The sequence below is a fragment of the Cucurbita moschata genome, unplaced genomic scaffold (assembly GCF_002738365.1).
Source record: "Cucurbita moschata cultivar Rifu unplaced genomic scaffold, Cmos_1.0 Cmo_Scf00029, whole genome shotgun sequence".
NCBI classification, from domain to species: Eukaryota; Viridiplantae; Streptophyta; class Magnoliopsida; order Cucurbitales; family Cucurbitaceae; genus Cucurbita; species Cucurbita moschata.
Genome location: NW_019268545.1, coordinates 887,901 through 909,117, shown reverse-complemented (window position 1 = coordinate 909,117; position 21,217 = coordinate 887,901). Strand labels below are relative to the sequence as shown.

Sequence of the window (21,217 nt, the reverse complement as noted above, 5' to 3'; positions counted from 1 at the left end):
TATCAATATTACCATTAATAAAATTTTCAAAATTATGTAAAATTTTAAATAAAATGTGTGGTAATGAGTTAGGAAAAAATATTACAAATTTTTAAAATAATAATAATTATTTTTTAAATAAAAGACAAATTTAAAAGTATTTGAAAAATAATTTTGAAATTTAAAATTAAAATTAATATCCCGATAATGATATCATATTTTAATCCACGTCATATTATCATACGTGTCATTAAGTTTCCCACAAGACAAGTGAAAAGCCGTCCACGTGTCACAGATTTCTCTCTCATAGACCAAATTACGCTCTCTCGTAGCCGCGCCCGGCATTAATGGCGAAGAAAGCTTCTCCCCTGCTCCATTTCGTGCGGCATTAACCAAGAACAAGAAGGCTTCTCCTTCTGCGATTTTCTTTTTTTTCCGTTTTTTGAAGCTCTAATGACGAGGGCTTTGGCGACCGGCTTGGCGGTTGAGGGATTGGAATGGTGGAATGGAATTGATGAATCGGAGCAATGGCAGAAGGGGATTTATTCCGCCTTGTCCTCCTCTTATGGCCTCCTATCGATCATTGCCTTAGTACTCCACTTTTCTCTAATCCTTACCGTGTTTTTGTTCTGTGTTTTGCAAAATTCATGAGTGATTTAATGCTTTTTTTAACCTTTTTTTTTTTTTTTTTGGCTGAGTTCTTCTTTTTATTGGAATTAACATGGCTTCCTACCTGATGGATTGAATCTATCTTCCACATTGCACTCTCATGTATCATCAAATCGACAGAATTGTGATATCTCTTTCATATTTATTTATTTATTAGGTTTTAAACTAAAATAGATTTGTGGGTGTGCTGTGTGCTTATGCTGTATGTGTGAGCTAACAAAAATGGTTAGAAGAACTGATTTTCTAGATTAATTTTTAGATATTAATTTGAGTTCCACACTCATATGAGTTGGGATTTAATCCTTCGGTAATTTTGAGTGATCAATTAATTACAAAAATTGTTTTGTAATCTCAAGAATAAAATTTCATTGAATTGCATTGGATTTGGATCTTTTATGGAAACTCAATATAGCTATCACACGTTGGTTAGGAAACAAGACCGACACTAGAGTATATGTATGGGTCTGGCAAACTCAATTAATTATGTATCAAGTCAACAGCCAAATTTGGTGAATTAGATTTAATAATTCCTTTTGGGCATCGCTATCAAAGGAATTTCATAACTGTTCTTTAGGCATAGTTCTCTTTGATTGGAGCCCTTTTATGATATAGCTAGTTGGTTTCTGATTAGGAAAAAAACAAAGGAACTTAAATTAACTTAATTGGCCGTGTTGAGGAAAAGAACACAACATGTTGTTGTCATAATTAATGCCTAATACGTAGAGTAATTGCTCAAGTTTTCAGGTTCAACTTATTCGGATTCAAATAAGAGTGCCAGAATTCGAGTGGACAACACAAAAGGGGTTCCATTTGATGAATTTCATTGTAAATGGATGTAAGATTGTATATTTGTTAGTTTTATTTTCGTATTTGATATTCTATTTGATGAGGTAATGCTACCTTAGTTTCATTTTGACAGTGAGGGCTATTATCTTTGGGCTTTATAAGAGTGTCTTCCTCATTAGACCGAAGGTTGGTTTCTTATATTAATTCACTATTGCCAACTATGATCGTCTTAAACTCTTAATGTCCTATTCAAGCCATGGTTATCACTTAATGATTGAGTATTTTTAGGCCTCATATTGATATTCTTTTGGGATTATATAAGAGTTAAAAGCATGATAATCTAAACTAAAACTTTTGATTGATCTTATTACAAGCATCTCCCCTTTGTTATTAGGTTGCACGTTTTTTCAGAATATTTCTAGAATATTCAACATATCATGATACTTAAACAGAAGACAAGGAAGAATAGAAAGAAATACTAGTAACAGCTATTCATGCACAAGTTGATTATTTATTATTATTATATTATTTATTATTATTATTATTATTATTATTATTATTATTATTATTATTTATTATTTGTTTTTGTATTTATGGTAATACCATATGCAAGTTTATTTATTTCAGAACTATGAGACATCCAGAAGGGTTTCTGATGGTGAAATGAATAAGTAAACATAAACAAATAAAAGCATTGTGCTTTCTGTTAAACTGTAAGGCATAATAATCCAAGGATTTCTTCCCCCCTCAGATACTGGGAGACCATGGCATTTTTAGAGATTCTTTTCATTATGTAGTTTTGTTACCGATCATCATCCACTGTCAGCAGGGCATCATATTCCCATATAAAAAAAGCAAGTCAATTTGTAGACTTAAAATTGATAATTTAGATATACAGAGAAACCCACGTTCCTTTTCCCATGTTGTAACTGCGATTATTTTCTCTCGACTGTACGGCTTGAAACTTTCATGCTGGTAAAGGTTCTTGAAATGGTGGTTATGGAGATTCCTGGACTTCTATTTTTTTCAACGTACACACTGCTTGTTTTATTTTGGGCAGAGATATACCATCAGGTAATTTGTTATTATGGTTATTCTTTAATCTGAACAATATTATATTACATATTATATCAATTCTACGCAAGATTCATCATTGGCAATCCATATTGGTGATTATTTTTCTTTCAGGCACGAAGTCTTCCTATTCGTAAGCTGAAGCCTACTTACTGTATCATCAACGGAGTTATGTACATTATACAGGTGAAGTAAAAGGTGTCAGCCAAAAGTTGTCACTTGTCAGTACTATATGAAACACAGAATGCACTGATTTGGTCGATTTGTTTACATTCAGCTTTATTCAATTATTTTATTTGTCATCGTGTTTTAGATCTGCATTTGGATTATTGTGATGTTAGACCAATCTCCTGGTGCAGTTATAGCTGCCAAGCTCTTCTTTTCAGGTTGCAGCTCGAAACCTGCATTCTCTCTTACATCTAAAGCAAATACTATATTTTATTTACATTAGAAATGTGATGTATAATCGATGTCCATTTCAACTGGAACCTTTTGGCTTCCACATTCTAGTTTATGGAGGCATAGTAATTTTTTTCTTTATTATTTCCAGTGGTGGCATTTTCTGCTGCAGTGGGTTTCCTGATATATGGTGGGAGGTAAAAAACGAGTATGAATTCAGGAGCTGTGGTTAATTATGTTCCACTCTTAACAATTACTCTCTTAACAGGCTATTTGTCATGCTGAGGCAGTTCCCTATTGAATCTAGAGGACGCCAAAAAAAGTTGTATGAGGTAGGTTTCTTTATGTGTTTTACACAGGATTAGAAACGCTTAAAGCAATAGATTTTGTGAAAGCTGTGTATTTTACAAATTTACCCTGCTCAATAATATCATTGTATTAGAAATCCGTTGTGAAATCTTTGTATTTCAAGATTTCATAGCTCATTTTGTATTCAATTAGAGAAGTCTATCCCGATTAGAATGATCAAAAGATATTTCAAATGCTACGCTGCTGTTCCATTATTCAGTTTCAATCAGGGTTTGGTTGAGAAATTGGAATGCGATTAGCTTTTTAAACATCAATGACATAATTGATGAATGTGTATATTTCAAGGTTCAATGATGAGTTTAACCTCTTAAAAGATTTAAGTTTTAATGAAGCTCATGTTGATTTCAAATTATTAACTACTATGGGTTGGTCTCATGGTCAATATGGTCATGTGGTCTATGTAAATATTGAAGGGCTTGGAGGGAAGAGTTCGAATCATGGTGACCACCTACTTTGAATATAATATTTTATGAGCTATCGTGGCAACAAATGTAATAGAGTCTGTGATTATCCCGTGACAATGAAGCTGACTCAAGCACTCATGTATATAAAAAAATTCTTATTTTTTTTCTTATCTTCGCAGGTTGGTTTTGTGACATCAATTTGTTTTAGCTGTTTCTCTATACGATGTTTGGTGGTGAGTTTAGGGTTACAGTAATCTTGATCAACGTTACAGTAATCTTGATCAACATTCTTTAAGTGACAATATATATGCATATTTGTTCACCTTGTAGCTTGCTCTCTCTGCATTTGACAAGGATGCAGACCTTGACGTCCTAGATCATCCCATTCTTAACCTGATATACTACCTGGCAAGTTTTCAATCCCTAGTTTATATTCTAATATTTTATCTACAATGCATAGATTACCCTTTTTTAGGTAGAAACTGTGAGTAAAATATTTTGCCTTAAATATTTAATTGTCCTTTCAATGTGCGAGGTTGCCTTTACGAATTATTATGACAGCACGAACTCGGCTTTTATTCTCCAGTTTCGGCTAGTAAGATTATTGATTGAGTGATAAAAAGTTGCTCGTGGGAGAAGTAGATGAAGGGGGTTTGGTTAAGTGGGAGGTGGTGGTAAAGCCCGTGGAGATAGGTAGATTGGGGCTTCGGAACTTGGATTACATAACAAGGATCTTCTGGCTAAGTGATTGTAGTAGTCCTCCATGGAGCTGGTTGTCGTAGTCCTTCATGGAGTACAAAGTTAGCTTGAGTAGGAATGCACCTTTTTGATTGGGTTGCAAGTGGTAGTTTTAAGAGCCCCAGTAAGAACTTTTGAGAACCTATTGCCTCTAGTTCTCTTTTGTTTCTCAGGTTATTATTAGATGCTCCATTGGTGAAGCTCGAAAGTTTATTTTGGGAAGACTGTTTCTACGCTTATATCATCTCCTGCGTTAGAGGTTGCGTTCAATGAATTTGGTTTTTCCTTCCTTAGATCCCCCTTTCGTCGTTTCCTTTGGTTTTTGTTGCCCTCTTTTTGAGGAAAGAGGCAATAGATATGGCGTGTCTTCTTTCCCTTCATAATCAGCTTCTTTCCCTTCATGATCAGCATGGGTAACCACTAGGATTTTGACTCCTGATTCTTCTAGAGGCTTCTTTTGTAGTTCTTTTTTCCCATATGGTTTGCCCGTCCCTGTTCAAGCTGCCTCACTTTTTCCTCTTTGAAAGGTTACGATCTCAACGAATGTCAGATTTTTTGTGTGGCATGTTTTACGTTACACTATGGATCATGCTGCATAACACTCTTCCTTTGTGTTGTACCCACGATAGTGCATTCTTTGAAGTGGCAAGAGGAGGACCTCCAACACTTCATGTGGGGTTTACAGATTGCTTATTTTCTCATGAGCTAGTTGACAAGGTCATTTGGTTTATACTCGTCTTAAAGTAGAGGTTGTTACTCTATGATCGAGGAGGTGCTTTTGGGTTCATTGTTCAGTAGAAATCCAAAGTTTTTGTAGCCCGCTAGTTTCTTTGCTGTTTTGTGGTGAAAAGATCAACCTCTGGCTAAGTTTAATGCCTCATGATGGGGGCGGTTATTAGGCCTTTTCATAATTACGATCTTCATTTGATTTTGTTGGATTGAGGTTCCATTCTTAACCCAGTTTTTGGACTCCCTTTTTGTTGCGTTCTTTGGCTGCCTATTGTAATAGTACGAGCACCAAACTCTCCCTCGTCTTCTCTTGTGCTTCAATGTGGGTTCCAAAACATTCTTCAAAATGAGTCCAAATTCAGTCAAACTGAATCACGTGATGATTAAGCTCCACAAGATAAAAATTGTTGGCGAATTGCTCATACGCAACTAGAGTACTTTTGTGGGGTTCAGTTTTCTTGTAACTTATCCATTGAAGTTGAGCAAACCTTTCATTTTCGTTTTCTAATTTATTTACTTCTAGTTGTGTAGAATTCTAATGAATTCGATGCGTATGTTTCTGCAGTTGGTAGAGATTGTTCCTTCAGCATTGGTTCTATTTATACTGAGGAAACTTCCTCCGAGGCGTATATCCGATCGGTATCATCCCATCGAATGAAGCTCTCGACAATTTCTGGTCAGCAGAACTTTCCATTCTAACTATGCATCTACTTTGTGCAGATGACGTTTTGATCTTAGGACTTCGATTATAGAGATTTCTGTTTTTTCTCTGTTTGGCTAGCCTTCTAATTTAATCCAAAAGTGGTTCCATAAGCTAAAAACAATATCCACCCAAAATATTACATCTTTCAACGTGCATGCAGCTGCAGTTGATAGCGTTTATTCCATCAGCATTGGTTCTTTATACTGAGAAAACTTCCTCCAAGGCATGTACCTGGTCGGTCCGTTTTCGCCCCATCGAATGAAAGATCTCGACAGTTTCTGGCAGCCGAACTTTCCATTCGAACTGTGTATTTACCGATACACCCTACTGAATGAAGCTCTCAACAATTTCTGGTCAGCAGAACTCTCCATTTTTAATTGTGCATTTAATTTTTGTAGACGTTTGTTCTTTAGGACTTCCATTGCTGTTTTCTTTTACTTTCCCCCATTCTTTTGTTGGTCTGTTTTGGCTGCTGCATTTACCATACACATTTTGTGTCGCTTCTAATTTAATATACCTATTTGTTTCACCTAGAAAAGAGAAGTATGCCTAAAAGAATACGCATGCCATATACAAAAGCTCCCATTATTTTCAAGATGCTTTATGATTGCTTTAATTAAAGCACCTATAATAAATTCTTTAATGTTGGCCATGCGAGAGCAGTCTAATTTATAGTACACTAGAGAGGAACCGTGTATAAAATTATTAGCTGGAAATCACTACAATGGGAGTAAGATTCGGATTACTTGTTGATTGAATATCTCAAGACAAGAACATTGTCTGAGATTCGAACACTCCACAAGCAAGATCAATCATGTCTAGTTTGAAAGATTCTTGTTCATCAAATATCTCGACGCAAGAATATTTGTTTGAGATTCGAAACACTCTACTGTCGAACTTGTGCAACCTAAATTATATAGAATTGCAAAGAAATTTAACTTGGTCATTATTGGCTAAAGAAAGTACAAATGCTTCTTTTACTATATTTTTCAAGTCTCGTTCATATCATATAAGATACTTCTTTTGTGTGTCGATCGTAGATCATATTCCTTAGCCCCTAAACCTAGTATCAAAAAAAAAAAAAAATCCCGAACATTTTCGGCTCAACTACAATAACAAAATACAGATAGCATCACCCTCTCTGGCTCCCTTTTCACATATTGCTTATTCATCTAAGCATCACCCTCTCTCGCTCCCTTTTCACATATTGCTTCTTCGTCTATTCAGCTGTTTCAATAGTGATGCTTTGGAATTATTGTAGTTTTAGCCTCGTCTAACTAGATTAGAGAACCATTTCAAAATATCGGTGATTAGTGTTGAGGATTATATGATCTTAACTTGTTCACATCTCGACTATCTTCATAGGACAACTATATACATATCTTAACTTGTGTACATCTCGACTATCTTCATAGAACAACGTCCTGAAGTTTAAAGTTTACGCATGTTTTGAAGTAAAGTTTGAGGCTTCATTCAAATAGGAGGCTTTGGTGGCCATTTTTCGGTAGGTTACAGCATTCGTTCTTCAAGGAAGTTGGTTGGGTACTATAACAGTTACCCGACCTTGCTTTTGCAAAAATGTTAGCAAAAACGAAAACGACAGTAATTTAATTGAAACAAATTCTTGAACCAATAATGTCATGAGAGTAGTTTTTCTTTTTTCCTTGGTTTTAAATTAAGATGAAAGTCATCATGTAATTTGAGGTATTCGACCCTTTCTTGCTTAAGATTATATTTTCTCTCTTTTGGCTCGGCTATTTCACCGACCCGAGCCATTTTGTTTTATGATATCGAGTCTGGTAAAATCAATGAAATCCAATGAAATGAGGACTCAGACCTCAATGTAACATGTGGCGGGCTCGATCAAGAACCGAACCAAACCAAACCAAACCCGGTTTGGTTTGCGATTTTGCTACTAAGGGAACGAAAATCACCACTAGGAAACAAAAATTGTAGGGTGGCTGTGCAGTCGAACCAGAGGAAGAGGGCTGTCTAGCCATGGCAGTCAAACAAGAGAGAGGGAGGTCAAAGGAGAGAGAAAAGGAGACGGCATGCTACTAGAATAAGTGAAAGAATATAGCGTCCTATTTTCACCTATATTTTTTTTCTCTCCATAATTTAACTTTGAATTTTAATAATTATAATTTTGTTATATACTTTCAAATTGGTAAGAATTTTAATCGAATATATAACTGTTGGATGAAAAGAAAAGTCCACATCCACCAATTTAGGAAATGATTATGGGTTTATAATCAACGAATACAATCTCTCTATTGATACTAAACTTTTTGGGGAAGCCTAAAGCAAAGTTATGATAGCTTAGGCTCAAAGTGAACAATATCATACCATTGTAGAGAGTCGTGTTCGTCTATCTCTATTGGTACGAAACCTTTTGGGAAAGCCTAAAGCAAAGTCATGATAGTTTATACTCAAAGTGGACAATATCATACCATTGTGGAGAGTCGTGTTCGTCTAGTCTAACAATAACATTTTATTATAAATCATTGAACTTCATTATCGTTCTTCTATTTTGCATCGGGACTTAATTGTATCAATACTATAAATTTTAAAAATCGCCTTCTATATATTTCAATACATGGGACATCTTTTGCATATCATATATACTAAATGTTATTTCAACTATAAATAGGGGAAAAACAAAGAAGAAACCAGAAACAAAAACATTGGCTAAAGGCAACATATACACACAATAGTATAATCAACAAACTAACTCGAGCCATTATTATTGATTAACAATGAGATAAAAACAAATTATGATGAAGGAGTAATACCCATTGTGTTCAATTATCACATTCTATGTGGTTTGTTCCATTCTTAACAGGTCAAACTTTGCAGCAGATCTTCTTGAAAACAACCTGCATGGCAATAACTTTGAAATTCTTTTCAAACGATTGAAAAATCCTCTTCTGTGTGGCTGGCTAGCTGTTCTAATAGAGAGTATATTTCCTCCTTCAATGGATGAAATCTATCAGAAGCTATGAAAGAATGTACCTTGTTTTCAATGTCAATCCAGCTTATAGCACGCTCTTTTCTCACTAATCTCTCTTCCATTACTTCTCTGACCTGCTCTACCGACTCCCATTTGCCGAGAAACGCATACAAACTCGCAAGAGATACATAGGCTGCAGAAGATCGAGGCTCCAGCTCGATTACGTGCTCAGCTACTTTTCTTCCAAGCTCTATATTGCCATGTATCCTACAGACTCCGAGTAACGTGTTCCATATCCGATCGTCGGGTTTACACGGCATCTTCTCTAACTCGTTTACCAACTCGGTAAAACATCCAGCTCGACCCAAGAGGTCGATTAAGCATGCGTAGTGTTCTTGATCGGGGAGGATGCCGTGATCGTAGCTCATGGCCTTGAAAAACTGAAGTCCTTCTTGTACAAGACCGGAATGACTACACGCGCTAAGGATCACAATGAAGGTGATCCTATCAGGGTTCAATCCTGATTCGACCATGTCATTGAACATCTGCATTGCTTTTTCCCCGTGACCGTGTTGAGCTAGGGCGGATATCATTGTATTCCACAATACAACATCCTGCTTGTTTCCCAACAGGTAAAAAACGCTGCAGGCAGCTTCTAACATGCCACACTTCGAATACATGTCGATGAGAGAGCTGACGACTATTGTGTTGCATCTGAAGTTGGTTCTGATCAAATAGGCATGAACTTGTTTACCATGCTTTAGTGCAGCAATGCTGGCACAAGCACAGAGACAACTACTGAACGTAAATTGGTCGGGATTAACTCGAAACTTCATCATTTGTGTAAAGTAATCGAGTGCTTCATGTCCCAAACTGTTTCTTGCATAGCCTGATATCAAAGCTGTCCAGGAGACAGGATTCTTTTCAGGCATTTGATGAAACAATCCGCTAGCTAAATTCATATCACCCCATTTAGCATATCCAGAGACCATTGTAGTCCATGCAAGGATATCTTTAACAGGCATTTCATCAAACAATCTCTTGGCACATTCCATCTCTCCACATTTTGCATATGCATCAACAATTGAACTAGAAAGAACTATATTAGACAAGAATCCAACAACCAATACCTGCGTATGAACCTGCTTGGCGAGCTGCAATTCCTTGAGCTTCACACAAAGAATCAAAAGGCCAGCAAAACTAAACTCATTGAACCCCATATCTTGTCTCCTAAAGTCTCTGTACAACCCAATAGCTTCGTTGAAACACCCCTTCTTAGCATAAGCAAGAACCATTGTGTTCCATGATATAACATCCTTCTCTATCATTGTATCGAACAACTTCCTAGCTTGATATACATTTCCCAACTTAGCATACCCAGCAAGCATATGGTTCCAAGAGTATAAATTTCTTACAGACATTTTATCAAACACCTTACGTGCCTCTGTGTCACTACCACATTGAAAGTACATACCAATCAAATGGTTCGCAACGATAGTTGTAGGGCGTTTGAAGCCCGTGAGTTTCAAATGGAGATGAACCGATTTTCCTCCTTTTAATGACTTGGCTTTGGCACAAAGTCGCAAGAGGTGGACGAAAACGCTAGTGGGTAAGCGTATGCCTCTTTGGACCAGTGGGTCGAGGAAGGAGAGGGCTTCCGGGAGGTTCCCCTGAGAAGAGTGGTTGAGAAGGGACTGAACGATACAAGGGCGAGTGGAATCCGGGAGTTGCTTTGATTTGGGGCGAAACACAGCGGGTTTTTTTAGGGCTTGGGAAGAGAAAGAGGGCATTGCAGAGGGGCACCATGCGAGATAGAGAACCCATTCATCTGTAAGGGCTAGCAGCGGCAGGGGCGGCGGCGGCGGCGTTGAAGGTGCTCATCGCAGCCTCCGAAGAGAGAAGGTTCAAACTCACAAATCTGAGGTTTACAAGTTAAGGGGCATTCAGATCGGGGATCGAAAAACCCGGGGGTCTAGAACACCAATGAAATTTGGCTCGTTGACCCATCGTGTTCACCACCAAGAAAGAAACAGAAGACAAAGCTCCGCGCACAATGGTTAGACGTCGCCGGAGAAGAAGCCCGATGGAAGATGAACGGCGGCGGGGGGAGAAGACGAGGGAAAAGAAGGTTTATGACTGTTTTTTGTTTTTTTTACTAAATTATTGAAAACAGCTGTAGACTTTCCACTTAACCATTTCACTAAATTAAATAAAATATTCTTGAATTTTGTATTTTATTTTAAAAAGCCGTAATAATTGTCAAAAAAAAATATATAATTAATAATATGGATGGAAATATGTTTGTTCTCGTGACATCTTTTTTTTCATTACGTTTCATGTTATTCATTCCCACTGACACCGACATAAATGTGTGGGAATGAAATTCTCCATTTATTTTTGCAGGGATCGAAACATAAATTTGTAAGAATGAAATTCTCCATTTATTTTTACAGGGATCGAGACATAAATTTGTGGGAATTTGATTCTTCTCTATCTCGCATGATCATAGTAAAGAGAATAAAAAAGAGAGGATTAACAACCGTACATACATCCTTTGTGCTGTGCATACGGCTCCACAATCGAATTCGTTTTTACCTTCCCATCGAAGGAATATAAAATGGATGATCTATCAAACCCAAAACGTAAATTATCCAATAACCACAATGAAATTCCTTTTTTTAGTAAAAATAAATAAATACTATGATGGGTCCATTGCTTTATTATTTTGTTTGTTATTCAGCATTCCCAAACAATTTTTTCCCGTTTATTACTCGTTTAACAAAAATAGTTATTTTAAAGTTCTAGTTTTTCAATATAATCTTTATTTTAAAATTTGTAAAAAAAATCCTAATGTTCTACTAACATAATGATCAACATAATTTGGCTTAAGATTTACTATCAGAGTTTCAAAATATAGCTAAAAAGCATGTGTGTATACATATACATACATATACATATATATATATACACACACATATATACATATACATATTTTATTCTCAAACATGGTAAACAAAACCTCCAACCAAATGGCCCCTAGAGATATTTCAAATAATTTTTCGGAACATCATAGTTTTAAGAGAAAAAAAAAAACTTAAAACAAATAAGGGTAAAACCCATGCACATTCCCACCCTCTTTTTCCATAAACCAAACGGCCCTAACTGTCACACAGATTGAGCAAACACAGTAACAAAGACCAATGATAAGACAAGAAAGAACATAGGAAACTAAAGTGAAGAGGAAAGACAAGAAATTAAGGAGATAATATCCAAAGGATGGAGAAGATAAGGTGAGAAAAACGGCACGAAACGAAACGTCCAATACGATCAGATCAAACTTCAAAATTACCTTCATAATATGACACTAAAACATACAAGTTTATGGCAGTAATGAGTGTTCTTATCATCCTATACAAATTCGCTACTAATTTGGTTCAAATATAATCAATGGACACAAACAATCAGGTAAGCCCTATCACCAACCTATGAAATCTACACCATTTTTGGTAGGCAGCCAACACTGAGTGATCACAATATAGAGATATGAACTTTTTGATACACTAGTGGTTAGAGTAGAATGTACAAGCAAATGCTGAAGTTAGTATGCACCAGAAACAGTAGGCTGATTGATAACACAAGCTGTTTACTCAATCAAATGTCATAGACATTAAAGCGTCGTCGTCCAGAAGTGAGTCGATATCAATCATGTCATCGCCTTCTATTATCTCTTCTCTAGTGCTAGTAATAGCCATATTACTTGCCTGATCAATTATTCCAAACAATACAACATGCATCAATACGCATATTATCAGAAGTCGAGCAAGGTGTCACCTGACACATTGCGCCATAGAACGAGAAATGGAACTAGAACTAGATTCTATAACAGAACAAGACAAGTGATGAATCAAAAATGACAGATCTCAATACCTTAGTTTCTTGGCACTTTTGAACGACGGTAAGAAGCCTACGGTATTGGTCTCGTCCCTCGGGATACTGAGCCATGGACTTGACTCTAGTCAGTGCTTTTTGAAATCTCTCCTCAGTCTGCCTCCTTCCTTTCGCCAGAAAATCATAATCATCCTCTTTAGGCGGTTCCAACACAGCGGATGGATTCTTTGCAGCTGCATCTGATCGGAAACCTCGCAAACCACTCCCCTTCCGTCTCCATCTCAAAATGATCTTGTCTAATATGCCTACCGACCAGACGATCTTTTTATATTGCTTCCTCACCTGGTGTCCTCTCACGTGGGCCTTGCAATTATGAAAATTAGATGTTACTTTTTTGTTTCATGTAGCAGAAGGAAGCTCATTAATCATAAATCATGGGGCTGAACAGACCAATCTATTTTCATGTACAAAGATCTTCTACATCATACCACCATATTAATTAGAGCTTAGAAGTTTTCTTTTCCTATTCTCATCCGATTAAAATGATCATAATTTACCAAGCAAATCATCAATGTAAAGGAGCTTATTAATAGCGTATGAAAGCGTGTAAACCTGAATTTTCACTATTCTTTGACGTATTAGCAAGAACTCTTTTCTCATTCTCCAACCACGGAACTTTTTCTGTATGTGAACTGCAGCGGCATGGGCCGGGCTGTTACTTAGTCCAGACTTACGTGCCCTGGCTTTGGCAAATGAAATAGCAGTATCATCTGAGGATCCAAGTTCATCAGGACTACACTCCGATAATTTTTTCCTCTGAAATGACTGCATTCTAAACATCAGATGTATACGCCCAGCAGCTTGAGTAGCATTGCAGACAGCAGTCAATGAATCCTTCAAGGACAAATCAGCAGGCATAAAACCATCACTTATCGGTGTTGCCCTTCGTTCAGAAACAGTATGCACAGGTTTCCTCTTTGAAACGTCCAGCACACCATCTTTTACGGTCTCCCCCATTGATATGGATTCGATATAGCTGGTCAATGATGACTCTGCAAGGAAACCAGCAATCCCTTTGTGCCCATTCATCGACGCAAGTTCAGATGGCGGTATCCCCAAAGGATTTTCTGGAGAAGGATCAGCCAGCAATCCAGGAGCAGCATTCAATGTTATAAGGGTTCCAACTGTCAACTCCCTGCATGAAACAGGGTCATCAGCATGGAAATTTACTCGAGTTGAGATTTGCAGTGTCGTTAATAATGAAGTAATTAGGAGGAAGCAAAATATTACTGTTCTTCATATTTACCATTATATGGCTTAATACATTCTTTATATTCGAATATCTCATAATTATTCTTTCATCACCAAATCAAAATAAAGATTAACATCGTACGCTAATACTTCAAAATTAACATTACTGTTCCTTCATTTTTTTAGGTCCATACTTGCATCTACACTAATCATACTGTACGTATTTGTACCTACATGCAGGCTTAGCATGACCTAACAAGGCCTGATTCCAGTCAGTGACGTTATTTCATAATCTTCGAAAATTTTAAAATACTTGAGGAAAAAGGGGTTTCTTGATATTAAAGGACTAGGCACCAAACATTCTTTTTCAGTTTTATCAATGAGTTTGATTAGCATGAATGAAAGGGTTTCCTTTCGTGAGTTTCAGGGTCCTTACCTGCCACAGAATGCTGCCCAATGGAGAGCAGTCCATCCGTTAATGTCTCGGAAGTTTATGCTCACTCCTGCAGCGACAATTGGTCGGATTGCCCAATCATAACCAAGGGCTGCTGCTAAATGAATTAACCCCTGTCCCTCATCATCCAATATATGAGGACCTTTGCCACCTTCAATGACTTTGCGGATAAGCCACGAGTACACTTTTTCTTTCATCAGCTTTACAAAAAGAAACTCCTTGTTTTGATGCTGAATTTGAACATTAAGAGAATTTGGCTCTTCCCCATAACAATCTTCTTCTTCTTTTATTGAGATAAGCTCTCTGATTAAGTTCCGTTTCTCCAAAGCACCTTCAGAGAGATTATTTGGAGGATTTGAAGATCTATGGGACAGTAACCTCTCCAATCGCATATGCAAATATAATTCCTCTGTAGCACCAGCAGTATATACTTCGGTAACATCAACATCTTGAGCAGAGCCTGCCAAGTAATCAAACTCACGAATCTCACTGCATGCTAATCTGTTGGAACATGTGACATAAAAAGGGACTTGCCCAACACTATGTGGTGGTGCATGGCAGCATAGAATCCCATCAGCCAAAACCTCTGCAGGAACTTCGACTTCCCCAAACATACATGACCAATAACATTTTGTGCCATGATTGTTCCCCAGAAACTTTCCTATAATCACAACCTGTTAGGGTTTAAAGAAAACAGAGATAATTTAGTCTTCTGAAAAAAAAGATCTTCAATGTTTCACAAGTCCGAAAATTACGTGAAACATAAAAATGAAGAAGGTAACATATTTAGAGGGGAAAGTGACAGAAGTGAATAAGAAACTGTAGAAAAATGGAGACAGTAAACCAATGAAATTCAAAATCTTTGGTGAGTCTTTTCTCAAGGTTGATTCAAAATAACTCAGTTTTTTCATACAATTATTTACCTCAGTTTCCAAATCTGCAAGTGTCCACTTTGGAGAAAATTCTATTATACTGAAAAGCTGGTCTTCAGAAAGAGAAGGGCTTAATGATGAATTATCTACCATATCACCACATTCTACGGTGCTCCAAGACAAGCCAGATGATGGATGCATGTGCAAATCATCAACTTCGACAAGCTCTCTGGATACCCACCTCGAGAAGCTGTCAACTTTCTTTAAACTCTCCTCTCCGTCTATTAATGATTGTTTCAAACTCAAAGAATAGCCAACGGTACCTTCTTTAGATGTATCATTTTCAGAACTCAACCTCATAGCAGAATACGATTCTCCTTCTTTGAACTGTAATTCAAGGTTGTTTGGCAAAATCTCCTCATTCTCTATGCCAGGATGAGCACAAGACATCTCATGACCACTTCCAAAAGTTGCATTATGAGATTTCTGCTCAGTTAACCTGCTATCTATGTCATAAACTGAATACAATTCTGGAAACTGGTCAACGTACTCTTTTGAAAAGGACGAAGTATTGTCTTCAAAAGAAACCTGCAGTTGAATCCAGAAAAAAAGTTACAATCTGCAGCGCAAAATTTTAGTTAAACTCAGTTGTACTAAAGAGTGCCAAATAACTCAACGAACTTCAGAAGCAACCTAAGAATTTGAGTGCAAGTCCAACCACCCCAAGCAACACTCTCCACAGAATAGCGTAAGCCATTCAATTCATAAAAGTTTATATCAAGAATAAGCCAACGGACAACAACTCATCATTTTCAACAGTAGTTTTTTAATTATGTCTTCATCCTTTTAGAGAAGTTCGTTACCGAGAGCAGAAACAGAATAGCTAAGCGACTAAGTGAATCAGATAAGTAATTGAGCAGTTATAGTCATTTAACTATGTGCAACTACAGTCATAGAAGTAGCTCTTTAACACTATACAGACATTAAATTACGTGGAAGTACAGTCTGACACAGAAGAAGTAAAACAATAGGCCAGGCTAAGAATCACTTGACCCTTCGTGATACAATGCCAGGCTGGTAAAATAAACTAAACTTCATCATCCCAATCTAGTCTACCCGAAACCCAACCAACCCCAGTTTCCTTGAGATGACTTTAAAGCCTATGTAAATTGTAGTGTTTTCTTTAATCAGATATACAGATAGGATTTTAGAATAAAGAAATAGAAATGAAAAAACTTCAAAATACCTGCCAGTTTGGGTTCATTGTCAGAGAACTCCCAAAATCCTCTGTAATAGCACTATTACTGGTTGAAGGCTTGCCAGGAATTGAATTCTCTTGTCCAACGACAATTCCAGAAGAAACAGGTTCAATCAAAGAGGATAAAACATGAGAAGGTACAGCCTGAAATCCAGTTGTACAATGTTGCAAGATCTCTTCCCACGAGGCAGAACTGAGCGTCTTCTGAGAATCCGTCACATTGGTACCACAAATGTTACCCCCAAGTACATCTTTCTGAACTTGTGATACATAATCCACAGCAGGAACTGATGTGTCTGGAGTGTTACAATAGTCAACATTTTGAAGTGTCAGATTATGTCAAAGCTTCTATCGGGAAGCACTTGATGAATATATTATATATGTTAATTATTGCAATGGAATTTGGGGAAAAAAGAATTAAAATGGGCTTACTGGAAGAAGAATGCGGAAAATAAAAATTTGATTGACCAGCATCTTGTTTATTCATCAGAAGACCATTTCCCATTTTTGGTGATGTGGGAAATGAGCGAAATCTTGAAGTTGCTTGGCCGGTGTCTTCTGCACAAAATTGCAAATTCAAGTAGAAACCTCCATAACAACTGAGAATAAAAATTTCGGTAACTAAGATCGAAGTATCAAGTGTGGGTTAACATTATCAGACACTGAATAAAATAATCTCAAGACCTTGAGATCCTACATAAAAATAGAAACAATTCAAAGAACAGGCAATAAACAACCAAAGAAAATGAAAATACCCGTATCACAATCTTCACAAAATGGTGTCAAAGGGCTAGTTGGACTGGGGGAATCTGCATTTTCAGAAGCTGCTTGATTATAACTGCTGGAATAGCTAGCACTCGTAGGGCTGCTCTTCTGTGAACTTGATGAAACCTCATCAGTCTCAACGACAGCTCCAATATTGGTTCTATTACCCTGATTTAAAAATTGATCATATGAGTTGAATATTTAAATTAAATATTATTGACAGAATCCAAAATTACTTTTTAAAAAAAATATGCAGGTACAGCAAAAATCCAAACTGGCAGGACACTCAGAAATATATATATTAAATTGCAAAAGATGGAAAAATGCTTCATGCTATCTGGGGATGCATACCAATGAAGAATGAGATCTTAGCCATTTAATAAAAAAACTTAGGCAAATTTGTGTATGTGTTTCTTTTAAGCATGGAGGGAGCAATCCGTACTTTCTAAAGTGCAATGCACAAAGACACACAATAGTCCTCTCAGTTTTAGCATGAAGCACCGAAAAAAAGGAAAGAAAGAAAAATAATTGTTTTGATTGCACAATTTAAAAATATAAATAAAAATTTTATAAATGTAAAAACATAGTATTATGAATCAAGGGTATGTGAAAATATAGTTCTTCTACTGATGTTTGCTCCTTTGTTAGAATCCTTCTTTCTCCCTGAGCCTCAGTTTCTTTTTTTTTTTTTTTTTTAATTATTCATTAGGTCTTATTTATCTTGATGGGAGCCTTTTCTTGTAGGCTGCCTCCTTTTTGTAGGTTCTTGCCCATGTATTCATCATTTTCCTCTCAATGAAAGAAAGTTTTCTCATTAAAAAAATGAAATAAATGAGAACTTTTCAGGAGGAACTCAATAATGATATGGCCTTTTAGGCAATTTGTTTTCTTATTTGTTTTCAAAATAAAAAATTAATGAAAATATTTTGAGGTACATGCCTTTAAGTGCTTCAATGTGGAGGACCTTTTAAAACACTCCGTATACGATTTTATTATTCAAGGCTATGTTTAACCTAAAAAGCTTCATTCACTTAATTTCTCGATAAGAAGCAACCTTATTATTTCATAGTTTTTAGAACTCAAAAACACAGTTGTACAAGTGAGATCGTTTATTATGTTCTTGTTTGTTTCCCTCAGATTACAAAAAAAACTAAGCATATGTTCTTGTTTATTATGTTCTTGCTGTAGTGTTTTGAGCTGGAATTGTGGATGGAAAGTTGTGGTAAATACAACTGATGGGAACTAACTAAAAGGACTAGAAGGATTTTCTAAATTTTCAAGAATCTTAGAGCACCTCCACTAAACCTCCCCTAAAGCAGCCTGCACGCCTCTCAAGCCTCTCCCTCTCTATCTATAATCACCACACCTGTTATCTAACAAAATAGAAAATAATCGTAATATATTACAGCATTTCCATCTACAAACTTTCATATTTAACATCTAACTTTGCTTGGTCATGCTATAAGTTCTCATGGCAGGATAATTTTGAAAAACTAATGCCTGGGTTGTAAACAAGGAGACCAAGTCCTGCATTATAAGATCCCATGCTTTTTAAGGCTCAAAGCATACTAAAGTGCAATAGCTCTTTAGAGATGAAGCACGAAGCTAAAAGAAAGTATGTACTTTTTTTTATTGAAGATCACAGCAGAGGAATGTAAATAAATTTTTGATATATGAAGAAAATAAGATGATGAAGAGCTTAATAAAATAGCGCTTTTATTCGAGATGGTAGGAAAAAAATTAATACCTTCTAAGAATTTTCGTGAGTTTCTTCCTTAGAAGTTAGAATTTTCTTTCATAAAAAATGTAGGCAGTCAGGCTTGAGGCATTGAGACATGTGCCTCGAGCATGCTTTGCTAAAGGAGCCCAGTAGACCTTTAAAAACACTAAAAATTTGAAATGGAAAACAGGAAATGAGAAACAAGAGTGCTATCAAACGACACATAAACTTTCCATCGATGTTTGAAAGTACACAAAGGACTTGAACACAACAAAGAAGGGGCGTACATCGAATGGGGAGTTAAAAATATTTTCAGTTGGTTTACACAACAAACAGAAAGGAAGTAATTACATTTAACATGGGCTCCTTTAACAAAGCATGTTTCAACTATGCTAATGCAGTCATGAATTATATTTAACATGGGCTCCTTCAACACCGATTGTATGCTCATGACAAGTTAAAGTTACAAAATGTATGAAAGTGTTTATGTACATCAATTGAATTGATGATTTATATCGAGCATGAGCATGCACTAGCCCTTATTTAAGCTCAGGGAGTACATTAACAAGCTCGCTTAGTGGGTCCATGAGCATATGAATGGGTTATGTGTAAAGAAATACTATACAGCCAATTATACTCGAGAATGAAAGTAGAGCTTAAGGGCTAAAGCCAGTCATAAATTTAGGTTTCACCACTCATATTGAATGATTTATGTGTTTGCAATTATTAAGTATTTTTAAATATTCATTCTTTTCCTATCATTTTTCTAGGTAAAGGCAAGGGACCGTTGGTCAAATAACGGCTTCTGCAACGGAGGCTATGGAACATTGTTTCTTCCAGATAGTTTTTCCATGGTAAATAATGTTTTCTGTTATTTTAGATAGGTGTGTCAATTTTCTTAGTTCATGGTTTTCGTAATAAGCATAGATTGAATTTAGTTTCCATTGATGGAGTTTCTGTTAGTACTTGTTGTTTTAGTTAAGTTTCTATCTCCGCTTGAAATTGGTTGAAAACACCATGACATGCACGAGTAACAGTCCAATCTTATGATAAAAGTAAGGTCACTACAATATCACCCCGTGGTCAAATCAATTAACAATATTAATCGCCAGAGGAGTAAAAAAATAATTTATCAGAGAAATCATGATAAATTAAAACAACAGTAAGGAAAATTATACCAATTAAACGACAGAAAGAATGAACAAGTAAAGCACTAGATTACCTTAACTTCCAAGTAGTGGACAAAAACGATGTGCATTAAATGCCTGCAACAAGCAAAAGCGGATGAGGGAAAAGAATCATCGAAAAGGGGGAATTGCTTTATTATAAAATAAATGAGTAATTTTGAAATTTTAAGCTTTAAAAAAAATTAAAAAGAAATAATTAAATTTCTTAAAACAAGAATCTTAGCATTTTATTTTATAAATTATAGTTTTAAGAAAAAACAAATTAGGTAAAATTATTCAGATGTGATAGTATTGCTTAGATTAAAATTATGTCATAAATTATGCTATAACATACCAATTTTTTAAATTAAAGCAAAAACAAAAACGGAACAAAAAATCTAATGTTTCTGTAAATAATGAATTTTAAATTTGTATTATTTTAAATTTTAAATTTTAAATAGGAAAGTCCTACCACACAACCCACCCAAGAAGCCCATCTACTAACAGAAGATTTTTCCCCAATTAATCTTTAATTTTGACATGGTCTCGGTAAAAAATAGAAAGTGATTTAGATTAATAAAGGACTCTTCCTTCCCTAGGAAAAGAAGATATCTTTGGCGAACTGTAGATGAGACAAGGTCAATTGTCTCTAACCACCTGAAAACCCTCAAGGACATTGCCCTCAACCTTCAAGGGGTGATCCTACTTAGAATGTCCACCACAAGTGACCTCTAAAGGCATGAAATCTACCCCTAGGTTTACCATTGATGATTATAGACCTTGTAACAAGAATATAATTTTTGTTATTGAGATTTTGGGCCTTCAATTGTAACGATTTTTCCCTTTCTACTATAGATCGTTGGCTAGATTCATTCTCCATGGCCTTATTTGTTTAAAATTTCAATTTTCATATTTCATATTTCATGATGATAGCCCTACATCTTATCCCAAAAAGAGCCTTTTCCTGATAATTCTAATACAAATGCAGAGTGATAGTCACAGAACAAACATTTTTCAAAACTTTTTTTTTTTTTTTGCGGGGG

General features: G+C 36.0%; 3 protein-coding genes across 5 annotated transcripts in view; 1 reads left to right on the top strand and 2 right to left on the bottom strand.

Moving 5' to 3' along the window:
- Nucleotides 1-299: 299 nt before the first annotated feature.
- Nucleotides 300-6,379, top strand: LOC111464100 (tobamovirus multiplication protein 1-like). 2 transcript variants are annotated; one of them, XM_023108188.1, is made up of 12 exons: nt 300-570; nt 1,393-1,483; nt 1,568-1,620; nt 2,416-2,508; nt 2,623-2,694; nt 2,822-2,894; nt 3,059-3,104; nt 3,176-3,239; nt 3,860-3,913; nt 4,011-4,088; nt 5,713-5,823; nt 6,017-6,379. In XM_023108188.1, the coding sequence occupies exons 1-11, from the start codon at nt 433-435 to the stop codon at nt 5,803-5,805; spliced, it is 855 nt and encodes a 284-aa protein (XP_022963956.1). In that variant the 5' UTR covers nt 300-432; the 3' UTR covers nt 5,806-5,823; nt 6,017-6,379. The 2 variants fall into 2 exon arrangements, with proteins under 2 accessions (XP_022963956.1, XP_022963955.1); XM_023108187.1 differs by having other exon boundaries at nt 6,011-6,379.
- A 2,185-nt stretch (nt 6,380-8,564) lies between these two features.
- LOC111464099 (pentatricopeptide repeat-containing protein At2g21090) lies at nt 8,565-10,996 on the bottom strand. Its single transcript, XM_023108186.1, has one exon. The coding sequence runs from the start codon at nt 10,588-10,590 to the stop codon at nt 8,755-8,757; it is 1,836 nt and encodes a 611-aa protein (XP_022963954.1). The 5' UTR covers nt 10,591-10,996; the 3' UTR covers nt 8,565-8,754.
- Nucleotides 10,997-12,122: 1,126 nt separating this feature from the next.
- LOC111463900 (calmodulin-binding transcription activator 2-like) overlaps nt 12,123-21,217 on the bottom strand; it is a 14,841-nt gene continuing 5,746 nt past the window's right edge. The window contains exons 5-13 of one of the 2 annotated variants that reach the window (XM_023107860.1): nt 20,231-20,273; nt 17,279-17,456; nt 16,956-17,081; nt 16,512-16,819; nt 15,317-15,853; nt 14,376-15,067; nt 13,301-13,883; nt 12,728-13,051; nt 12,123-12,561 (exon numbers count right to left, since the gene is read on the bottom strand). In XM_023107860.1, coding sequence (XP_022963628.1) covers nt 12,448-12,561; nt 12,728-13,051; nt 13,301-13,883; nt 14,376-15,067; nt 15,317-15,853; nt 16,512-16,819; nt 16,956-17,081; nt 17,279-17,456; nt 20,231-20,273 — 2,905 coding nt within the window. In that variant the 3' untranslated portion in view covers nt 12,123-12,447. The remainder of the gene's footprint in view (nt 12,562-12,727; nt 13,052-13,300; nt 13,884-14,375; nt 15,068-15,316; nt 15,854-16,511; nt 16,820-16,955; nt 17,082-17,278; nt 17,457-20,230; nt 20,274-21,217) is intronic. The other variant, XM_023107862.1, reaches the window with a different exon arrangement.